General features: G+C 45.2%; 1 protein-coding gene across 4 annotated transcripts in view; it reads left to right on the top strand.

Moving 5' to 3' along the window:
• EFCAB5 (EF-hand calcium binding domain 5) overlaps positions 1 to 16,996 on the top strand; it is a 592,664-nt gene extending 575,668 nt beyond the window's left edge. For all 4 annotated transcript variants that reach the window (XM_085649237.1, XM_085649235.1, XM_085649236.1 and 1 more), the window contains exons 20-21: positions 7,725 to 7,821; positions 16,525 to 16,996. In XM_085649237.1, the coding sequence (XP_085505363.1) occupies positions 7,725 to 7,821; positions 16,525 to 16,841 (414 nt within the window). In that variant the 3' untranslated portion in view covers positions 16,842 to 16,996. The remainder of the gene's footprint in view (positions 1 to 7,724; positions 7,822 to 16,524) is intronic.
• Positions 16,997 to 20,749: the final 3,753 nt, after the last annotated feature.

Below are 20,749 nucleotides of genomic sequence, written 5' to 3'. Positions count from 1 at the left end.
GTGGTCGGGGGGCAGTGACAAGGCGTCACTGTTTGTTGGTGGCGGAGGAACCTGGAGCTGTTGTTCCCTCAGCCTCTGCCTTTGATGTTGTTTCCACGGTATCCATCTCTATTATTCTTATTATAGGTGGTCTGTGAACCGCCTTTAGTGTACTGCGACTGTTGGGAGTTCTGGTTTTTAGATGGTCCTCTGTTGCTAGAGCGACGAAAGGACCCACTCCGAAACTGCTGTGATTGCAGAGCCCCCATAGACTTCGCAGTCTCTGTATCTTTTTTGATCTTTTCTAGGGTGGTGTCAACTTCGGGGCCAAAGAGGGAGTCAGGGTTGACAGGTTGATTGAGTATAGTTGTCTGTATCTCTGGTTTGAATCCCGAGATTCTTAACCAAGCATGCCTTCTTAACATGACGCTGGTGTTGATAGCCCTAGCTGCAGTGTCCGCTACGTCAAGAGCGCACTTAATGGAAGCGTTGCTTATGAGCTTCCCTTCTCTAATAAGCGACTCTGCTCCTTCCTTATACTGATCTGGGAGGTGCTGTAGCAGTGTCTCTAGGGTATCATAATGCGCCCTGTCGTATCTAGCCAGAAGTGCCTGAGTGTTGGCAATTCTCCAGATGTTAGCTGCCTGTGCAGCAACTCTCTTTCCTGATGTTTCCAAGACCTTAGACTCCTCGTCAGGGGAAGGAGCATCACCCGTTGTCTGTGAGTTGGCTCTCTTCCGAGCATTGGAAACCACCAACGAGTCCAAAGGCAACTGGCCTCTTATGTAGGTAGGGTCCACAGGAGCTGGCCTATATTTTTTGTCAATCCTAGGGTTTAGTACTCTCGCCCTTGTGGTCTCCTTAAAAATGTCATTAGCCGGTTTTAGGACCCCTTTCAGCATGGGCAGAGTTTTAACAGATCTTTCTGAGGTAGAGAAGGTATCCATCAGAAAATCATCCTCAATAGGATCAGTGTGGAGCTGTACATCATGATATTTAGCTGCTCTCTCAATCAAGGTATTGAAAGCAGCAGTATCCTCAGTAGGAGATGTTTTTACCACAGATGCCTGTGTGTCTGGAGCAGTTTGTGGGTCCCCTGTACCAGTATTGTCCACCCAAGGTTGGTTTTGATCTTCAGGGTCAGTGTTCACAGGATAAGTGTCCTCAACATCACCAGCATCCCCTGCATCCACATCAAATTGTGTCTGTGAGAATGACTGAGGCTCCTGGTCATAATATTGAATATGTTCTACCAGAACTGGTGATGTGGCCCTCTTCTTCTTCAATGGAATTTTGTACGGCTCCATTGATTTCTCCGGCAGTATCTTTCTTTTATATATTGAAAGACTACCAGTCTCCGCATCGATAAACTGCCTTGGCTCCTCATCTTCCTGAGGTACTTCGACAGCTCTCTGTCCTATTGGCATTCCTGTTGGTGCTTCGACAGTTTTCTTCGGGTCGACCCGTTTTTGCGGCTCGGGACCCGTCTTTGCGTCGAACATCTTCGGTCGTACTGCCGGTGGCAGTCCGAATTTTATGTGCGTCGACGCGATGTGAACTGTGCTGACCGTCTTCGGCTGCGGGGGTGCTTTTGCGCTGAGCATGGAAGCCGTGTCGTGGATGCGGAGTAACGACTCCGACACCTTCTTCTTTAGGAAGGGAGACGGTGTTGTCGATTCGACACGTTCCTTTGATACCCTTTTTGACGTGGCATCTAACCCCGAACCAGACGCCGTGTTCTCGACACGAGGACTGGGATGGGTCGGCTCTCGCGGGTCGCTCTGTATTTCTGTGTCGACCATCCTCGGCGCCGATTTTTTCGGGTCGGCAACCTTGACCTTGGTCTTCGGCGCCGCCTTCGGCTCGAAGTCCCCATGAGATCTCTCGGCGTCGACGGCCTTCTTTTGTGTTTTCGGCTCCGAGGGCTTCAAGGCCTTGTTGCTGATGAGAGACTCTTTCACTTTCGGTTTCGAGTTAGGTGCCTTTGCCTTCAGTTTCGATTTCGTTTGATCGAATGATGTCGCTTTCAATACCGATGGCTCTTTAGGGTAGTTCGACGCCGGGCCTTTATGCGGGGCTGTAGAACGGGAGGAATGATCTTGGGTAAGGCCTTGTGGCGATCCCTCGACCTGAGCCTTATCGAGTGCCTCTTTGGGCCCTGTACCGACATGTGGGCCTAGCTCATCTTCCGAGCCATCCTTCTCAGCCCCAAGGGCCTCTTCTTCGTCTCCTACCTCTTTGACGACATCATCTTCCTCTTCATCTACTATACGCTCGTCTTCGGCATCATAGTCGGATTCTCGCTCTGAAGCCGGATCCGATAGCTCCCCCTGAACTTCAAGGTCCACGACCTCCTCATCTTCGGTCCCGAAGATGTTGTCCGGGTTTGGCGTCGCTTTCTGCGCCTCGAGCCGAGCTGCTCGACGAATGCGAAGGGTCTTCTTCGATCGAAACCTGGAACACGCCATACAGGTGGCTTCGTCGTGGTTTGGAGAGAGGCACTTGTTACACACTGGGTGCACGTCGAAACGAGCATACTTAGCGTTGCAAAGAGGGCAACGCTTAAAGGGGCTATTCGATGTCTTTGGTTCCATCGTTGATGATCTACTCGAGAACGCACTCGACAAAAATACTCGGCGCCGAACGAAAACAATACCGACGAATTTAAAGGCGTAAATACTCAAAGAGCTAAGATTAGGACATCCGAACCCAATGGCGGAAAAAAACAATCTAAGGATGGAGGGGATGCCCATGCGCACTGTAGTCCAGGGAAGGAGCCACCTATCTCGTGATACTTCGAAGACTCTTCCAGGACAACAATGTGCAATCATCCGGACCCAACACTAGGCGGCGATCTATGCACAGATATGAATTCAGCAGCCCACATGCCTCGAACACACTATACACCCACCTACGTCACTGGGTCAGGTGACGAGGATAATAAAAGGGCCGAGCGCACGTGCTCGTGGCCATTACCCACTACCCCAACTATGTGTGCAGCGTCAGTCCTTTACCATAGCATAAGGGCCTAGGGCCCAACATTACAATCTCCCCGCACTCCGACACATTTCTGCATCTGAATGTATATATTGTTAGTGAAGAGAGTTTCGATAAGAAATCCAGCACATAGCAACAAAGACGGTGCATTAGGACACAGAGGAGGGGGTGATTACTAATAATGGGTATGAGGGAATGGCGGGACAATGAAATGCTAGTAAGTTACATATCATTATTTACAGATGCAAATATACTCAGTATTGTACAGTTGATGAGGTCAATGCCTGACCCTGGATGGAGGGTCATGGGGGCAAGAGGTGTAGTGAATGCACCATTCACTACTCACTACACCTCTTGCCCCACGCCCTCCCCTTGCCTGTGCAGGGCCTTGCTGACTGCCTTATAAGTGAGGAGGGAAGGAATGAGCACAGTGGAGAGGATGTTGCAGCAACCTCGAGAATCTGAATTAGAATAAGGGGCATGGTGAACTAGTAACAGGCTTACCAACAGATCCAGTGACCGAAAAGAGATGAATATTAACCAAAGGTCGCATTAGTGAAAACAGAACATTGTAGTGGTTTCGATAAAGGTAGGTGGTTGTGGTGTCCAGTGGCGGCTCCTCTGCTAAAGCTGATGAGCGTCGCCCCACTGCTTTGCAGTAGTGGAATTAAGGAAAAATAAAATGATAATAACCCGAGGTTATTATCATTTTATTTTTTGCTGCTGCAGGACGGGGCTGCTCTGGTGACCGAGAAGCAGCGGGAGGAGTGGTGGCACACTGTAAGTGCCCATGACTGTTTCGCCAGCCGTCTGGGGCCGGCCAAACAGTCATGCGCACTTTGCATGTCCTCCAACCAGGCTGCATTACAGCCTGAGTGGAGAACATGCCCAGGCCCCCATTCCCTGGCTGAGTGCCGAACAAAGGTGCTCAGAGCAATCACAATGCTGCATTGCAGTGTTGTGACTGGCTCAGGGGAGCCTGGGTGCTTCTTGTTCTGTTCCGGCCGGGAGAGACGACAGAAGAGAGATGTGGCGAGGAGGTAATTTTTTTTTATTTTTTTCCCCTCACCCCACTGTCCCTGTTCTGTGCCGGCCGCCACTGGTGGTATCATGTACAAATTTGAGTCTAGGAGTTTGTAGAGTGGCCTAACTCTAGCAGATAGCCAGCCAACCTGTGGTGGTAGGAGAAAGTGTTTGTCTTTTTAAGGAAATTGTGGGTGGCAAAAATAATAACTTTGTGGAAGAGAAGAGGGATTATAGAGTGTGGGCTGTTGCAGTACTCAGCTCTGTTCACGACAAGGGAGTTAATTAGGGATTTGTCCCAGTGGAACTATGAGTGGATCTTCCAAGTAGGGTGTCATGGAAATTTGCGCAGGTAACTACAGAGGTGATGAAGGATGCCAGCCTCTTACTGGACTCAGGTTTTACATTGAGATTCTTAACAGATGGAGCATGAGAAACGATGTCAAAGGCACAGAGTGTGGGGTGACAAATAGGTGGAAAGGACTGGGAAGTAGATGATTTCATTTGTGAAGGAGTCAAGAAATCAGAGGTAAAAGATAAGGAGAAGGTCTGTGTTTTATAGTCAAAGAATTGGCAGGAAAATATGGTGCCAAGGAAATCTGTAGAGGGTGAAGAGGTGAACACTGGGAAGACGTCTTGGAGGACAGCTAGTGTTGTGGACCGATGGTTGTTGATGTGGAGTAGGAGCAGCCGTCTGAGATCAAGAAATGTTGTCCCAACTACCTGCGATATCATCCAAGACTCTCTCAGCGCCACAACTGTGAACTCATTCTCTTCCGGCCTCTTCCTGTGTAGGTCCACATAGTAACAGTTACCTCATTGCTGTCAGCACTGGCAACGCTTGCCTCAGAAGCAGATTCAGTACTGCCCCATTCCCACTCTCCATTCGTTACTGGAAATGTGTGTGGTGTCTGAGAGCTTGAAGGACACAGTTCTTTTAACTCAGGTTATAACAAGAGTCCTGACGATATTACTTAACAAGAGTCCTGACAATATTACTTTCTGTAAGAAGAATAGAGTATGCAGTTCCTCAGAAACAAGGGGAGAGTGAGAGTGTCAGGAGGAGACCGTGTATAGAGGGGGGGGAATTCCTCTAGTCGGAACTAGGGTCCTCACACACCCAGCAAGCTAGGTGTCATGCTTCATCATATGGACCTGCTCCTCGTCGGGACGGCGCTGCAATCCCCGACGGGCACCCTTAAAGGGGCTCTTTAGCGGAGATCTTCTGTTCCTGGCCGTATGATGTGGTGTGTGTGGCGGGTCTAGTGGTGTAGATGTGGATGTGTGTGAGTGATTAAAACAAGTTGGATAGTCCACAAACAGGACTTTATTAAGAAAGGCTATCCACTTGATTAAAAAACAACAAGAAACAGAGTGGCAGCTGACTGACGTTAGGGTTCAGCTAAGCTATGCTCTTCTGTGATGGTCAACATGTTTCATGCCTAGTGGTCTAATGATCCATGGCAATTCTTCAGGACCTAATTATCAAATAACTATCCACACACTGTGGGGAGTACAAAAGTTACCTGCCACGTGTATTATGGGACAATGGTCTCACCATATGCAAGGGGTAACCTAAGGGAAGAAAAATGTTATATAAGGTCACCCCGGCATCGGTCAGTGTTAATATTTAACTGTGAATCAAATAGTGACACAAGGTCTCTCTCCCTAAACAATGTGACATAGAACTGTGTCAATTGTGACTTAGTGTAGAGTAACACACTATACAGTTCTAAGTGCTCTTAGTGAAAGTGGGATTAAAAACAAGCACCAATTTAAAAATCAGAAGACAGGAGATGAACGCTTCACTATAGTGTAATATAGAGAACAAGTGTTCACATGCAAAATTTATAGGGAACTCACCTATGTGGGTGTATATCCCTGCTTCTGTCCGTATTCGTCGCGCCACCCGTAACACCAGACTTCTGGTGTACTGATAACGAATGGGAGGTAAGGAGGAAAATGAACAATGAATAATAATAGATAGGGCAGCACACCCAGCCTGTAGTATCATCATAGGCAAGGTACTGACGCCCGTGGTATGACCCCGTTGTGCGGGAAGGAGTAATGCAGGCCATGGCACAGGCCGGTGGTTATTTCAGTTTGAAGAGAAACCCCACATGGACTTAAAGTCAGAGTGAGGCGTAGGTTATTGTCATCAACCGCCAACCGGTATTGAGTATGCCATACTGGACATCATAGGAAGCCCCATCACGTATTAGCCAGAGCCCCCAAGAGGGATGAGGGGTACGTCCAGCCCACATAAAATGTGTATCCCGGGGGGGGGGGGGCGGGAAACACAGGCATGCTAAACCGGGCGTATCCCTGTTGATCCTCAGGTGGTGGTCGAGCAATGCGCGCTGCACTCAGGTAGTCCAATGTGATCGCACCTCTAAAAGTTGTGGCTGAGACCACCATGTTACACCCAGTGCCCCCGAGTCCAGTGTGAGACTCACTCTACTGAGTACCACCGTGCCTGATAGTCACGGGTGTAGACTCATGCCGCTCTCAAGGTCCCATCGTAACCCACCGGGAGCACCAAAAAGTTGAAATAAAAATTAAACTTACGTCAAGGTTGTTACTTGGACAGGCCGTTAACCTACCCTAGCACCACACGAACCGGGAAGGATGGCTCCACTCCGGTTCCTCCGTAGATAAGGTGGTGTAAAGGGGGCGGGCCAACTACCCGGAAGTTTACTCAACGTCAGTGCGTAATTCGAGTGGATGATTCTATGCTATGGGGATGTCGTCTACGGCGGCCATCTTAGCAAGTGGTTATTGTGATGTTAAATGTGGACCAAACATAAAGTGGAGGCCAGCTGCGATTGAATGCGGGGAAGATCACAAAAACGGTGTAACAATTGTGATCCATTGAGCCACCATAATATATGGTGTAAAAAACAATCGTAGAATCGTTAGGTTGAAAATGTGTGCTTAAAAATGTCCACTAGGTACGGGAAGTACCAGGGAGGTAACAGAAGGACACAGTTAGACTGCGAGGGGGCAGTAACCAGACACAATAACCAAAGCTTCAGAGTGAAATATTACTTTCTGCTCAGATGTCAATTTTTTGAATGCGAGAGAAGGCTTTGTGGGCTTGACTGGCAACTGACGACTAAATGTTGCTACTGCACAATGAAGTGTAGATGCTGTGAATCCTCCTTCTATTTCACCGACCTATGATATGTGTCAGAGTCCCTACAAATGAGGGGAAAGGTGCTTACAATTTGCACCAATACTCCCTTGAGAGGTGATTGAAAGATTGGCCCACGGTACGAAGAGAAGACATGAAGGAAGTGTCTAGGTTAAGCAGTGCCCATTGATTGCATAAAAATGCACATAATTTGTAGGTGAATCTCTAACTGAATACTGATTTATGCAGAAAGTACCATCACTGTGTTTAACATCAACGAACAGTGGGATACTTACTTCCAAAACTTTCTAAACTCTTGAGAGTGCTGGGGGACCTGCTCTGTGGTATCATTCTATTATTAAAGGACTAAGAATACAACCATATGGCTGTACACAAAACCTAAGGCAATTAATGGGGAGAAATGGAGGAATCTTGCACTAGACAGTGCTTTTAATCAGCATGTACAGTGCCTCAGCTGCAGTTTATTCCATGATGCTGTTTGTTCAGCTGCACAGTTATCCATGGGCCTTGGGTTGTACACCTCCTTTGGAGGGCTGTGGTTAAATATTTCCTTTTCATGTTCTCTTTGCAGAAGGTGAACACCAGCCTAGTGCGTAAGATCACAAGCTTCGACCCTACAGCAAGTACCGTGCAGGTTAAGCCAGAGCTCGTCGCCAAGTACATCAAAGGTAAGTAGGGGAGGTGGGTAATGTTTAAGGTACAGGGTCTAGCTTATAGTATGGGGACTGAGGTGCTTCTGGAAGGTTCTAATAAGACAACACTGGACAATAAACAACTCAAATACAGGATAGGTACCAAAAGTACACGCAGAGGGGGAGGTGGGGGCTTGGGAGCCACACTAGGGGACTAGTGCAGAGAGAACACATCCAGGAAACAGTGGGATCCCAATGCTCCAGACGCACACAAAAAATTAGCAGCAAAAGATCTACTACTAGAGGGAACAGAACCAACCTCCAGAGGTCAGAGACGCAGTAAAGGCTACAGGGCCACTGGACAACCTCCAGAAAACAAGACGCACACCAACCAGTGTTATGGGACACAGTTCCAACCTCAAGAAATTAAAAGGCAAAAAAGCTGCTCCATTGGCCAGCGGGTGGAGGAGGCAAGAACCATTTGCCTTTTGCGGGGAGACTCACAAGACTAACATCAGGGGTAAGTCCAGGTCATGGATTCCATGTGCCAGAGATCAGGTTCTTAGGAGGGTCAGATGTCTGAGCACTCCACTCCCTTGGGGGAAAGGGTATCATGTGAGTAGCAGAAGAATCTGGATAGCACCCACTAAGGACATAAAGCAATGCCTAAAAGGCAGGTACCCTCAACCCTCTATTTGGATTGTGAATGAACCATCTAATGCAATTTAAGCATCAACTACCACACAGTAAAGTGTTTCTTGGTGCTCGCAATACACACTCCTTTAATGATGGAAACATTGATTTGTTTGGCTCTGCTAGAACAGAGACAAGAAGAGGGCAAATAAGGCTTTAATTTGTGCCATTAATGAAAAGGGCTAGGGTCATAAAAGCCTTATGCTAAAGTCACAGGGCCTTGAATTTAGAGTGCTCAGTGATCGGGAGTCAATGGAGATTAATAAGATGGGTCGAGACAAGTGGTAGAAGGAAGGCCAAGAAGAAGGTGAGCTGCAGAGTTCTAAATGATTTTCAGGCGTTGGGTGAGTTACTTAGGTAAAGTCAAGTAGATAAGAGGTACAGTAGTCCACACACGATTTAATGAAGGATTAGATAATGAATTTGCATGCTCAGTGGGGAAAAAAGGAACAATATTGATGAGCTTTCTGACGATGTTAAAACAGCACCTAGCAATGTGGGTGATTTGTGGGCCAAGTGAGAGATGATGGCCAAAGATTATGCCCAGATTTCTGGCTCAGTTGATTGACCCGGCTGTAGTAAAAAGCTCAGTCGTCCACCATAAGGAAGTCAAGGTGACAAAACGGTGGCCGAACAAGGTAACCTCGGGTTTATCACCACTAAATTTGAGGCAGTGATCTCTCATGCAACACTGGCAATCGTGCAACATCGGCAATCAGCCACAGTAAGGGTAAGGTCTTTGAGATGGAAACAATGATACGAGTGTCGTCAACGGAAGACATCATAGTCTGATGGATACTTCTGCCTGTGGATTCCTCACCTTCTGAATACCCCCTGCTCCAGCATTCTGTGGAAATTCTTTCCTAGCTCTCCCACGTCGAAGAAGACGTCATAATAGTACGGCTCCGCTCACGACTCCGTATGACGTCACCAGAGCCATAAGAGGACCTCGTCGCTGAGCTGACGTCAGTTCCCTTTTTTCCGCGCCGTCGACGCGTAACAGTTTTTCTAGGTACTTTCCATTTTCTATAGAGGAAACTTTGTATCCTCGAGGATTTCTGATGGATACTTCTAGGAAGTCTGGATTTAAACCCTGCAGGGAGAGTGGTGGTCACATGTCGATCACTGACCTGCATGTTGATTGCCTTTGGTGTTTGTCACGACGTCGATGAATGCCGAAGCTGCAGGAAGATGAATCCGAAGGCCATTAAGGAGCGTGAGGCTAAGCTGTTTATAGCCAGAGCCAAAAAGGAGAAGAGAGGTCGTAAACGAACTAAGTCGTCGTCTTCTCACACTTCGACGTCAAGCAAACATAAGAAGTCTAAGAAGAGATATGGCTCTCGGCGCCATTCGTCGAAGGTCAGGGCTTTGAGGACGAGGTTGCCTTCTCCAGCTAAGCGACTTTGAAGGCAGGACTTTATATCTCCTTCTCCATCTCCACGGGTGACGCCGGTTGCATCACCAGCTCCGAGGTCGCCGGTGTCGAAGGGATCTTCGTCGCCTGAAGGTTCTCCGGCTCCTGGTATGTCTCCGATGCCCAGGGAGTCGTCTCCAGGACTTGTGGCTTCACCTGTGCGGGCGTCGTCTCCGGCTCCGCAGGCTCCAGTTCAGCCTCAGGTGGTTCCTGTTCAGGAAGGTACGGATCTATATCCTCCTTTTCTTGTTCCTGGATCAGACCCTACACATTTCCTTAATGCGATGTTTGGCATGTTTGCCAGGGCCTCTACTCCATCTGGTGCGCCTTCGGGCCCCGTGGGTCCTTTGGCCTTTAACTTGGTTGTACCTCACAACTATGCTCAAGCACCCTTTGTGCCATTCTTGCCGTCGACTCCGGCTTGGCATTTTCCGGCGCCGAGGTCTTCCACTCTGGCTCCTCGGACTCCTTCTGCTGTTGAGTCGGCGCCGACTTGGATTTGATTGACGCCGAGATTTGAAGCTGAGGCTCCTCCATCGACGCCGTTGATGTCCTCACCGGTGACACGGTTGGTGCCGCCGACGCCGATTCTTAAACAGCGCTCTAGGAGAGAGGCGCAGAGGCTCCTTGAGGAGAAGGAATATGCACAGGATCAGGAGGAAGGAGAGATTGTTGAGTCTGTGGATGAGTTTGAGGGCTTACAGGGCTGCTTCCTTTCGTGGCCGCCAACAGTTTCAACAGAGCCAGCAGCAGAATCCTTTGTACAAATCGTACAGAGAGAAAAATTAAGGACGCTTAGGGGAGCCTCCCTGCAGCAATCCTCCTCCTCCTCCACTTCTCCTCCTGCCACTGTTGGTACTTCAGGAAAGCAGTTCTAGATCCCCCATCTTAGAACATGTTGGTCCGGTAGGGGGTTGGGTGTCCCACTTTCTACAAGATTGGAAATCGATCACTTCAGATCGTTGGGTTTTAAATCTTGTTGAGAATGGGTACACCCTCCCTTACTGCTTGGATTCAGAGGTTAGGAGGGACGGTAATTTTGCTCGTTCTGTTTTGCAAGATTTTTTGGTCTAGGCAGGTGGACACCCTCCTCCGGGAGAGGTACAGCTTTGGGATTCTATTCAGAAGGTGAGGAATCCACAGGCAGAAGTATCTATCAGAAGAATAAGTTACTAACCTTCGGTAACGCTTTTTATGGTGGATACAATATCTGCCTGTGGATTCCTTACAGTCCCACCCGCCTCCCCGTTGTCCACCTGTTTCTACCAAAAATGCTTTAACTGTTTGACATGAATGTTTTTAATATGTCTTAATCATGATTATGTTTTAATAGTGAGAAATGCTTGGTCTGTTGCTATTTCTCCATGCCTTTATTGGTTATGCATTTGTATATATATATATATATATATTTAGTATACTATGTATACATGTGAAAATGTATTGGTACGCCCGTTTGCCTCGGTGGCAATGAAAAAATGGGTGGAACTGACGTCAGCAGGCCGACGAGGTCCTCTTATGGCTCCGGTGACGTCATACGGAGTTGCGAGTGGAGCCGTGCTATTATAACGTCCTTGTCAACGCTGGAGATCTAGGATAGAATTTCCACGGAATGCTGGCGCAGGGGGTACTCATAAGGTGAGGAATCCCAAGGCAGATATTGTATCCACCAGAAAAAGCGTTACCGAAGGTAAGTATCTTGTTCTTGAGGCCAAAGGAACATCTAAGTTTGGCAAGTAGGGTCATATAGGCATTTGAAAAGGGTGGGGCTCAAATAAGACCCTTGAGGAACCTCACAATTAAAAAGAGAGGATGTGGAGAGGACTTAATAGGAGGGAGAAAACTGTGTCTTTGTAGAGAGAAAGGAGCTGGTTCTTTTAAGGGGCTGATTAACTGATACCTAGGGATAATAAAGTTTTGGCCAAGAAGGGATGGCACACAACGAAGAAATCCACAGAGAGACCAAATATGATCAGGGGTGGCAGATTGTTCCTGGTCCAATAGTATTCTGAGATCCTCCAGGACTGACATTCAGGTAGTTTCAGTGCTGTGGGGGGATCTAAAGCCAGATTGAGAAGGGTCCAAAAGAGAGATGGATTCCAAAAGTGAATAAGGATATTTATTAATGCTTTACTCAAGGAGTTTGGATGTCAAAGGCAAAAGGTCAAATAGATGGTTGTTACTTAGAATTTTGTGATCAGCTAATGTTAATTAAACTAGGGGATTATCTGGGCTGACTTCCAACCATTGGTAACGGTAGCAACGTGAAAACAAAGGTCACCGAGGTCTATCATAGCAGGGCCTACAACTTCTGCGGCTAGGGTGGCAATACACAGAAGGCCACGGTTAAGACAAGAACCCAATTTGATGGATTTGAGTAGAGATAGAACTCCCTCCTAACGAAGTGTTGAAAGAGGAGAGACAGGCTGATACCGGTGGAAGCATATGATAAATGTTGTAGAGGACCAACTCTGATGAGGGTCGAGGACCAAAATTTGGATAGAGAATATGGTGCTGGCAATTTAGAGAGGGAGAGCTACTGACACAGTTCTTGACAACAAGATATATCAGGTCAGCATGAAGGAGGGGAGAGGTCATTAACAACGGAAAACATCTCACATGACAAATCTGAGGCAGCATTTATTTTGTTTTCCTAATAGTCAAAGCGTGCTTTAAGAATAAGAAGATGATAATGTTTGATAGCTGGCGTATATTTTAGTTTATCTCAAGGGATGCAGGAACACCGCCCATGGTGCTCATTCAGTTTACATTGATGCTTTTGAAAGGCGCAGTCTCTTCACAAACACCATTAATCCGTGAATAGAAGTCAGTTGCGCCCAGGTTAACGTCAGAGGACAGAGTGAATGGTATTTTGCATAAAGTCAAGGAGTTCTTGCCCCGGAGACCTTCCCCCAACAATGGTTGTGGTGAGTTTCAGCTTAAGGACAGTATTTCTTAAAGTAGTTGAGGGAATCAAAAATGGGACTGCAAAAGGATCAGTCCAGGTGAGCGGAAGAGAGGGGGAGGATGGAAATGCCATCAGTGTTAGAAAAGATGGGGTCAAAAGATGGTTCAGTGACTAAATATCGAGGGACATAATATAGAATGCCCAAAATATCGACGCCAAAATATAGAAGGACAGAATATTGACTCCCTATCTACAAACAGGTAAGTACTAAAATATCGATTCCAAAATATAGAATGTTAAAATATAGTTAGCTAAAATATCGAATTTTTTTAATGTATTAAAAATAATATAAAAGTAATTAAATATTAAAAACATACATAATATAATATAAAAAAGCTTAAAATGTAAACATAATAAAAGTAATGTAAAAAAAGTAGAGATTTTGTTGGATAGTGAGAGCGTAAAAATTACTATTCCCACTCCAGTGAGTGCAACAGTAGGGAAAACGTTGGATAGCCTAGGGATAAAAATTACTATTCCCACTCCAAAGAGTGCAACAGTAGGGAAAGCGTTGGATAGCGGGAGGATAAAATTTACTATTCCCACTCCAGAGAGTGCAACAGTAGGGAAAGCGTTGGATAGCGGGAAGGGAAAAATTACTATTCCCACTCCAGTGAGTGCAACAGTAGGGAAAGCGTTGGATAGCGTAGGGGTAAAAATTACTATTCCCACTCCAGTGAATGCAACAGTAGGGAAAACACTGGATAGCGTAGGGGTAAAAATTACTATTCCCACTCCAAACAGTGTAACATTAGGGAAAGCGTTGGATAGCAGGAGGGTAAAAATTACTATTCCCACTCCAGTGAGTGCAACAGTAGGGAAAGAGTTGGATAGCGGGAGGGTAAAAAATACTATTCCCACTCCTGAGAGTGCAAAAGTAGGGAAAGTAATGATTTAATTTTAAAATAAGATTACATTAATTTTCAATACCAATAAAAAGTTAATGAAAAATAATTACCAATTAATACAAAATAATTACCATTGAAAAAAATTAATTACCAATTAATAAAAAGTAATTACCAATTAATAATTAATTATCAATACATATAAATAAAAATTAATATTTACTTTATTACAATTAATTTACATCTCACCCAATTCCCCTATAAACCCACAACCCACTCCCAATAATAACAAATACAATTAACATTATTATCAATTAATCAATTAATAAAAATTATTTGCAATTAATAAAAATTAATTACCAATTCATACAAATTAATTACCAATTAATACAAATTAATTACCATTTAATAATTAATTATCAATTATCAATACACATAAATAAAAAATTTAATATTTACGTTATTACAATTAATTTACTTCCCACCCAATTCCCCTATAAACCCACAACCCACTCCCAATAATAAAAAATACAATTAACATTATTATCAATTAATCAATTAATACTAATTATTTAGCAATTAATAAAAATTAATTCGCAATTCATACAAATTAATTACCCATTAATACAAATTAATTACCAATTAATAATTAATTATCAATTATCAATACACATTAATAAAAAATTTATATTTACTTTATTACAATTAAATTACTTCCAACCCAATTCCCCTATAAACCCACAACCCGCTCCTAATAATAAAAAAGACAATTAACATAATGATCAATTAATATAAATTAATTACCAATTAATAATTAATTATCAATCAATTAATTAGCAAAACATATAAATATAATTAATATTTAATTAACCATAATTAAATTACTTCCCACCCTATTCACCTATAAGCCCACAACCCGCTACGGAATTAAATTACGCAAAAATTAAATTACATAACATTCATTAGTTTAAAAAAATTAAACATACATTACAAAAATAAAACATAATTTTCACACATATACTACCATACATAACACTAAAATAAATTCGATATTATAGATATCTATATTTTTAAATTCGATATTATGGTAATCTATATTTTAAAATTCGATATTATGGAATTCTATATTTTTTAATTCTATATTATGGAAATCGATATTTCATACCCCAATTTCGATATTCTGACCTATCTATATTTTGATAATTCGACATTCTGTCCTATCTATATTTTAGAATCGATATTCTGTCCTGTCTATATTTTGGATTCTATATTTTGGTCGTTCACCATCAAAAGATGACCCAATCTACGCAAAGGGAGAACGGAGCACTTAAATATACCAAGAGCTTCAAAAGAGCAGGTAAGATTACTGGCATCAGTGTTATTAGTTTCCTCCGGATCCCGCAAGAAGAGGAATTGAGAATGTAGGGTGCAACTAATCAGGGAGAGACTTGAGGAATCCCGCCTTAGGCCCAGGAGGGCAATAGATAAGGGCACCTGCGTAACAAGTAGTATGGTTAAAGGTGAAGCAAGATCTTGCCATGAATACATTCTGGGTTAGACATCAAAGTTCCAATATATCAAGATAAAAATGATTGCTAATCCCTCATCCTGTTTACCCTAGCTGTCAACATACCTTCTCAGGTGGGGGAAATTGCTGAAGAGAAATCAGGGGCAGATGCATCATGAAGCCAAGTCTCATTTAAAAAGACACTGTTTGGCCAGTGGGAAGTGAAGTCAGCTAATGTTTTGCTAAGGACCAAATAGTGATTAGGAAACTGTTGGATGAAGGTTTGGTCAACTGTGGAGGAGAAGGTGAGGGGAGTACCTTAAGAAATGGCGTTCTAGATACATTAGCCGGAAGGAGAGAAAAGAGGCGAAGAGCACAAGATACAAACTTCAAGCAGAAACAAGGGTAAGGGGCAGTTAGGGCAGCATTCACACTTAGTTTTAGAGCCAGTAGTTTGCATCACAAATAGGTAAGGGGGGGAGGCTCTAAGAGGGCAGCGAAGCCGGTTTTCTGGTGCTAGGCCAGAAACGGGCACCAGATATGCTTGTGTTTGGCGTGTCTTAGGCAGCCCAGTAACTGAAGTACTTTTGCATATGGCAGAGTGCGTGGCCTGAAATTCTGCTCCTAACCAATGAAACCGGGTAGAGGGAGGGGATTAGAACTGGAGCTTGGCAGCTTCTGTAGGGGCTCACAAGCTCATTCGGGAGCAACCACTATGCAGGAACTAAAACTAATTTAAAATAAATTTGTCGATAAGTAAAACATAAACTAAAAAGCAGAGTTTCTGCTTTGTGGAGGTAGACAGCTACACTTCCAAGGGGTACAAGGAGATTAAGAGAAAAATGTAGCATCCAAGCTGTGACTCAAGACCCTGGGATCTCACCTAGAGACCCATGGGCCTTGAGGAGGGCAAGTTTAAAACTTGCACATGCAGTTCTTCTTGGAGTTAGTCTCTCTGCCTTCCTGCTTGTCGAACTCCCTTCTCATTGTGCTCCCCTCCCCTAATGTTCTGCTGTGTTTTTCCAAATGATTGCATTTCTCCATCACTATCTTACAGCATTAACTCTTTCCTTCTGTGACCAGGTTATTGTGATGCTCTGTACGAGTTATGTCTCCTAACGTAATGAAAGCTTTTTCATAACTGTAGTTAAAACATGCTACATTCTCTTAAATTCCCGTTTGTAGTTGCAACATCTCATCATATGTGTAGCCCATTACCTGAAAAATGCCATATAAACTACAAATAGATAATTAAATGTTTGTTTATTGGAGAAAATTAAACTTATACTGGATTCTTTTCCTTTCTGTTTTTTAGGGATCCCGCGGGGAGCGGTGTGGCGGCATGGCTCCATTCCTGCAGAATACCTCTACAACTGGGCCTTCACCTGTCTGTCGCTGTTGGAGCTCAACCCAAGCCTGCTCGACGCCCAGGAGCCATCCGCTGCCTCTCTCACCCAGGAGCCACCCGCTGCCTCTCTCACCCAGGTACAGTCCGCTGCCTCTCTCACCCAGGTACAATCCGCTGCCTCTCTCACCCAGAAGTCATCTGCTGCAGCTCTCGCCCAAAAGCTGTCCATTGTGTCTCTCAGACACAGCACCACAGCAGTCACGGAGGAGAAAGAGGAATCCTAGAGTCGCACTGCACCTGCGCGTCACCCAGTTAGAGGCCATCAGGCCACCCGCTGTTACATTTGCATAGAAGGCATACCACACAGTGGCTTGGTCATTGTTATGTTTGCACTGTATTGGGGGAGTTATGAAATTTGCAATAAATTCACATAAAGAGGTTGTTTTTGCTTCATTATTCTCTTGTGGTATTTTGATGGAGGGCTATGTTTTGAAATGACTCAATTTAAGCGACCATGCGGCCCAGACCCGTTTATACCTGCACAATAATCCATATGACAATGAAATCTCTTAGGTCAGAGTTTCTTAGGGTTCTGCTGCAGACCATCAATGTCCCCCTCGCTGAGAGTCCCCTCTCACTTAGGAATTAAGGGGCCGGTTTAGTGGCGGAAAACTGGCGATAATGGGCTTGATAATATGCCCTTAAGAATTCCAATAGAAGTCCATGTTTTGGTGTGAACATGGGCTTCTATTGGATTTCTCCAGGGCATATTATAAAGCCCTTTATCGCCGCTTTAGCAGCAGTTTTCTGCCGCTAAACCGGCGATAATTTTAACGCCGTCCTTGATAATATGCCCCATAGTTCTACTCCGAGTCTGCAGGCCTGCCTCAATGATTGGAATGGACTTTCATGTCTACAGATCAGGCATTTTCAGGTCTATTGTCACTGCTTTTTGGTTGAAAACACTCATACCCCACACCCCTGGTGCTTGGAGCCTAAGATCTCTGCAGGTTGACCCAACACAAAGCTGTATTTTCAGGGATAATGGAGGAAGGTAATCATCATCCCAATGGCTATGGAGCCTGCAAATGAACCAGTTCCTGGTTGGGTACAAAATTCCCTACAGATGCCAGAGCAGACATCAAATAAATGCACAGAAAACCCAGGGAGTTCTTCAAGATGGCCCCCAGTGAATCTGAGGTTGTCCCTGCACCTACCTCGTGATCACCAATTAAAGACCAATCTTTAAATTTGGCAGGATAGGCTAGGTCAGTGAACAATTTTCTTTTAATGGAAACATATACAGTTCTTTTCTATACTGCCTAGTGTTTCAACACTGTTACAGTACAACGCAAGAACCAGGAGGTCCAAGGTGAGTGAAAAAAACAAATCACACTTTTTTAGAGAAAGGGTAAGTGTATAGAACTGCACCCCAGCTGCAGAGGAGTAATAATTAGTAACTTATTTCAGCAAGCATTGCCAACACATGTAAACAGATGTTTACAAATGCTTTTTACATGCATAGCACGCACAAATGCGGTTTTCACAATAAGGCCTGCATTATTTGTTTGACCATGCTGTGACATTGTTCAGCATTCCATCCATCAATTGTTCTTTTTGCATTTTTCATCCCGAGTGGGATGGGTATGCCCAGACATGGGTCCTGTGCTCACCATGCCACTGGAGTCAAGCTAGCCTGGCGGATAAGGGGTGATACCTCAAAACCAGTCCCAGGATGCTTGTTTCCAGGCCAGGAAGGACCTGGCGTGGCAGTTCAGGCTGGACTGTTCTCATGGGGAGCAGGGTAAAGACTGATTTGCATATGGCTGTGTCCAAACTGAAATGGCATGATGAGCAAAAAAACTATGGATTTAGGCCCAGATCCTTTGTGTAGAGAATACTTATAGGCAACAAAGAATAAAATGTGACAAACAGCATGATGATTGACTATACTTTTCAGATGTACAATAGTCCCTCATTGAGGAAGCTGGCTCTGTATATACTATACCAAAATGAGGTATAGTGTGCACAGAGTCCAGTGGCACCCCAAAGGTAGGCAGAGGTAAAAGTAGATAGCACCTTACTCTCTATTTGTGGTAGTGTGGGCGAGCAGTAAGGTTTTATTAGAGAGTAGTGCTAAGCATTTGTTGTACACACTCAATCAGCAAATGATGTCACACACTCAAAGACCGAACTCAGACCAATTTGATTTGTATAAAGATATTATTTAGTTGTATTTATTTCCTAGAACCAAGCAAGCCTGGCACAGGTAAGTGTAGAGGATACATTTCAAGGCAGGTTGAACAATACAAGGAAGCTGAATGAAAATGCCTTTGATACAAGTTTGTAAATGCTTTCAATACAGTTGAAATTACTGTTGTTTACTGTAGATTACTTTCTGGATTACTCCTGGATTACTTTTTCTACTCAGTGTGATACACCAAGATATCACACTGGGACATTTCCTAGAGAAAAAGGTAAGTAAGCAATTTTTAGTTCTTTGCAGTTTTTCAAAGTTCAATACAAAAACCAACTCCACACTTACAATTTTTGCAAGGAAAACAGTCAATGTATTCCAGTGGAGAGAAATTAGGTTATCGGTTAACAGGCAAATCGTAGTTTGTAGGAGTCGGTACTCTGGGGTTAGAACCAGGGTTCCCCCAGGGTCAAGGATGAATCCTCAAAACACCCTCAGCAGCACTAGGACGGCCAGTTGCAGAGTGCTGAGGCCCAATGTTATCCAATGGGGGATAGGAGGCCTCCGGTTGTTGGCTGCTCACGAGCAGGCCACAAGGTTGTGGTAGCAAAGCTCCTGGTGTTAGGCTCAGGACAAAGGGGGATCCGGTTCAGCACACAAAATACACCAGCAGCGACGGCTGGGTGCAGGGTGCTGGTTTGGCGACGGGAGCCCTGTTGTTTGAAATGGGGATTCTCTGGTTTCAACAAAGACTGCAGGCTCGAAGACGAAGGTCTTCTGGAGGTGACCACCAGTTGGAAAGGTACGTTGGGATGCCTGGGGATGCTGGGACACCGTCGGTTGGGCCACCCAAGGCCATTGGACTTCGGGTGCAGGGGTGTCTTTAGGCGTCTGGTTTTTTCCGGTCGCGGTTGGGGGGTCCTCCAGAAAGAGGCTGCAGGCTTCGCTGGGAGATTCGAGGCAGGTCAGAGATCATCAGATCTCAAGTCAGGATCGCCGGGGAGATCTCCTAGTGGTGTTGGGCCACTGGAACTAAGGCCTTGGGCATCAGGTGCAGACTCTGGGATTTGCCGAAGCTAGAGTCTGTGGGTAAGCAAATCCGGTGCTCATGGGAGATAAACTCTTTCTTGTGGCAGGCAGGGCAGGCCCTCGGGGTTCTTGAGGTTGCTGGCTGCAAGACACACCGGAATTTTGCTCCCACAGGTTCGAGATGGGGACAGGCCGGTAGGGCTAGGGCCAAGTCAGTGGGCGTCCTCCTCTGCTTGCACTTGGTACCTGTAGTACCATTTACAAGGGACTGACCTATGGCCAAAGAGTGCCAATTGGGTTTTGTTTTCAATGCAGTTTTAGGGAAAGAACATAGTCCCTGGGTACCTGTTTGGCAGGTACCCAGGGCACACTCAGTCAAAGCACATAAGGAGTTTAGCAAAAAGTGGGGGAAACTATGCAAAAAGAGGGCACTTTCATACACAAACCCTACCCCCCACCCCCAAACGAAAGAGGATGAGACTATCCTTTCCCTAGAGAGTCTTCATTGTCTAAGTGGAAGAACCTGGAAAGTCCATCTGCATTGGCATGGGCAGTCCCAGGTCTGTGTTCCACTACAAAGTCCATTCCCTGTAGGGAGATGGACCACCTCGACAGTTTAGGATTTTCACCTTTCATCTGCATTAGCGATTTGAGAGGTCTGTGGTCAGTTTGAAGTAGGAAGTGAGTACAAAACAAGTATGGTCTCAGCTACTTCAGGGACCAGACCACAGCAAAGGCCTCCCTCTCAATGGCACTCCAACGCTGCTCCTTGGGGAGAAGCCTTCTGTTTATAAAAGCAACAGGTTGGTCTTGGCCTTCATCATTGGTCTGGAATAGGACCGCTCCTATCCCTAGCTCAGAGGCATCAGTCTTCAATACAAACTGCTTGGTATAGTCTGGAGCTTTGAGAATTGGTGCTGAGCATATTTCCTCTTTCAGGGTGTCAAAAGCCTTTTGACAGCTAAC

This window comes from Triturus cristatus, chromosome 3_2 (genome assembly GCF_964204655.1).
Source record: "Triturus cristatus chromosome 3_2, aTriCri1.1, whole genome shotgun sequence".
NCBI classification, from domain to species: Eukaryota; Metazoa; Chordata; class Amphibia; order Caudata; family Salamandridae; genus Triturus; species Triturus cristatus.
This window is presented reverse-complemented; position numbering and strand designations above follow the sequence as displayed.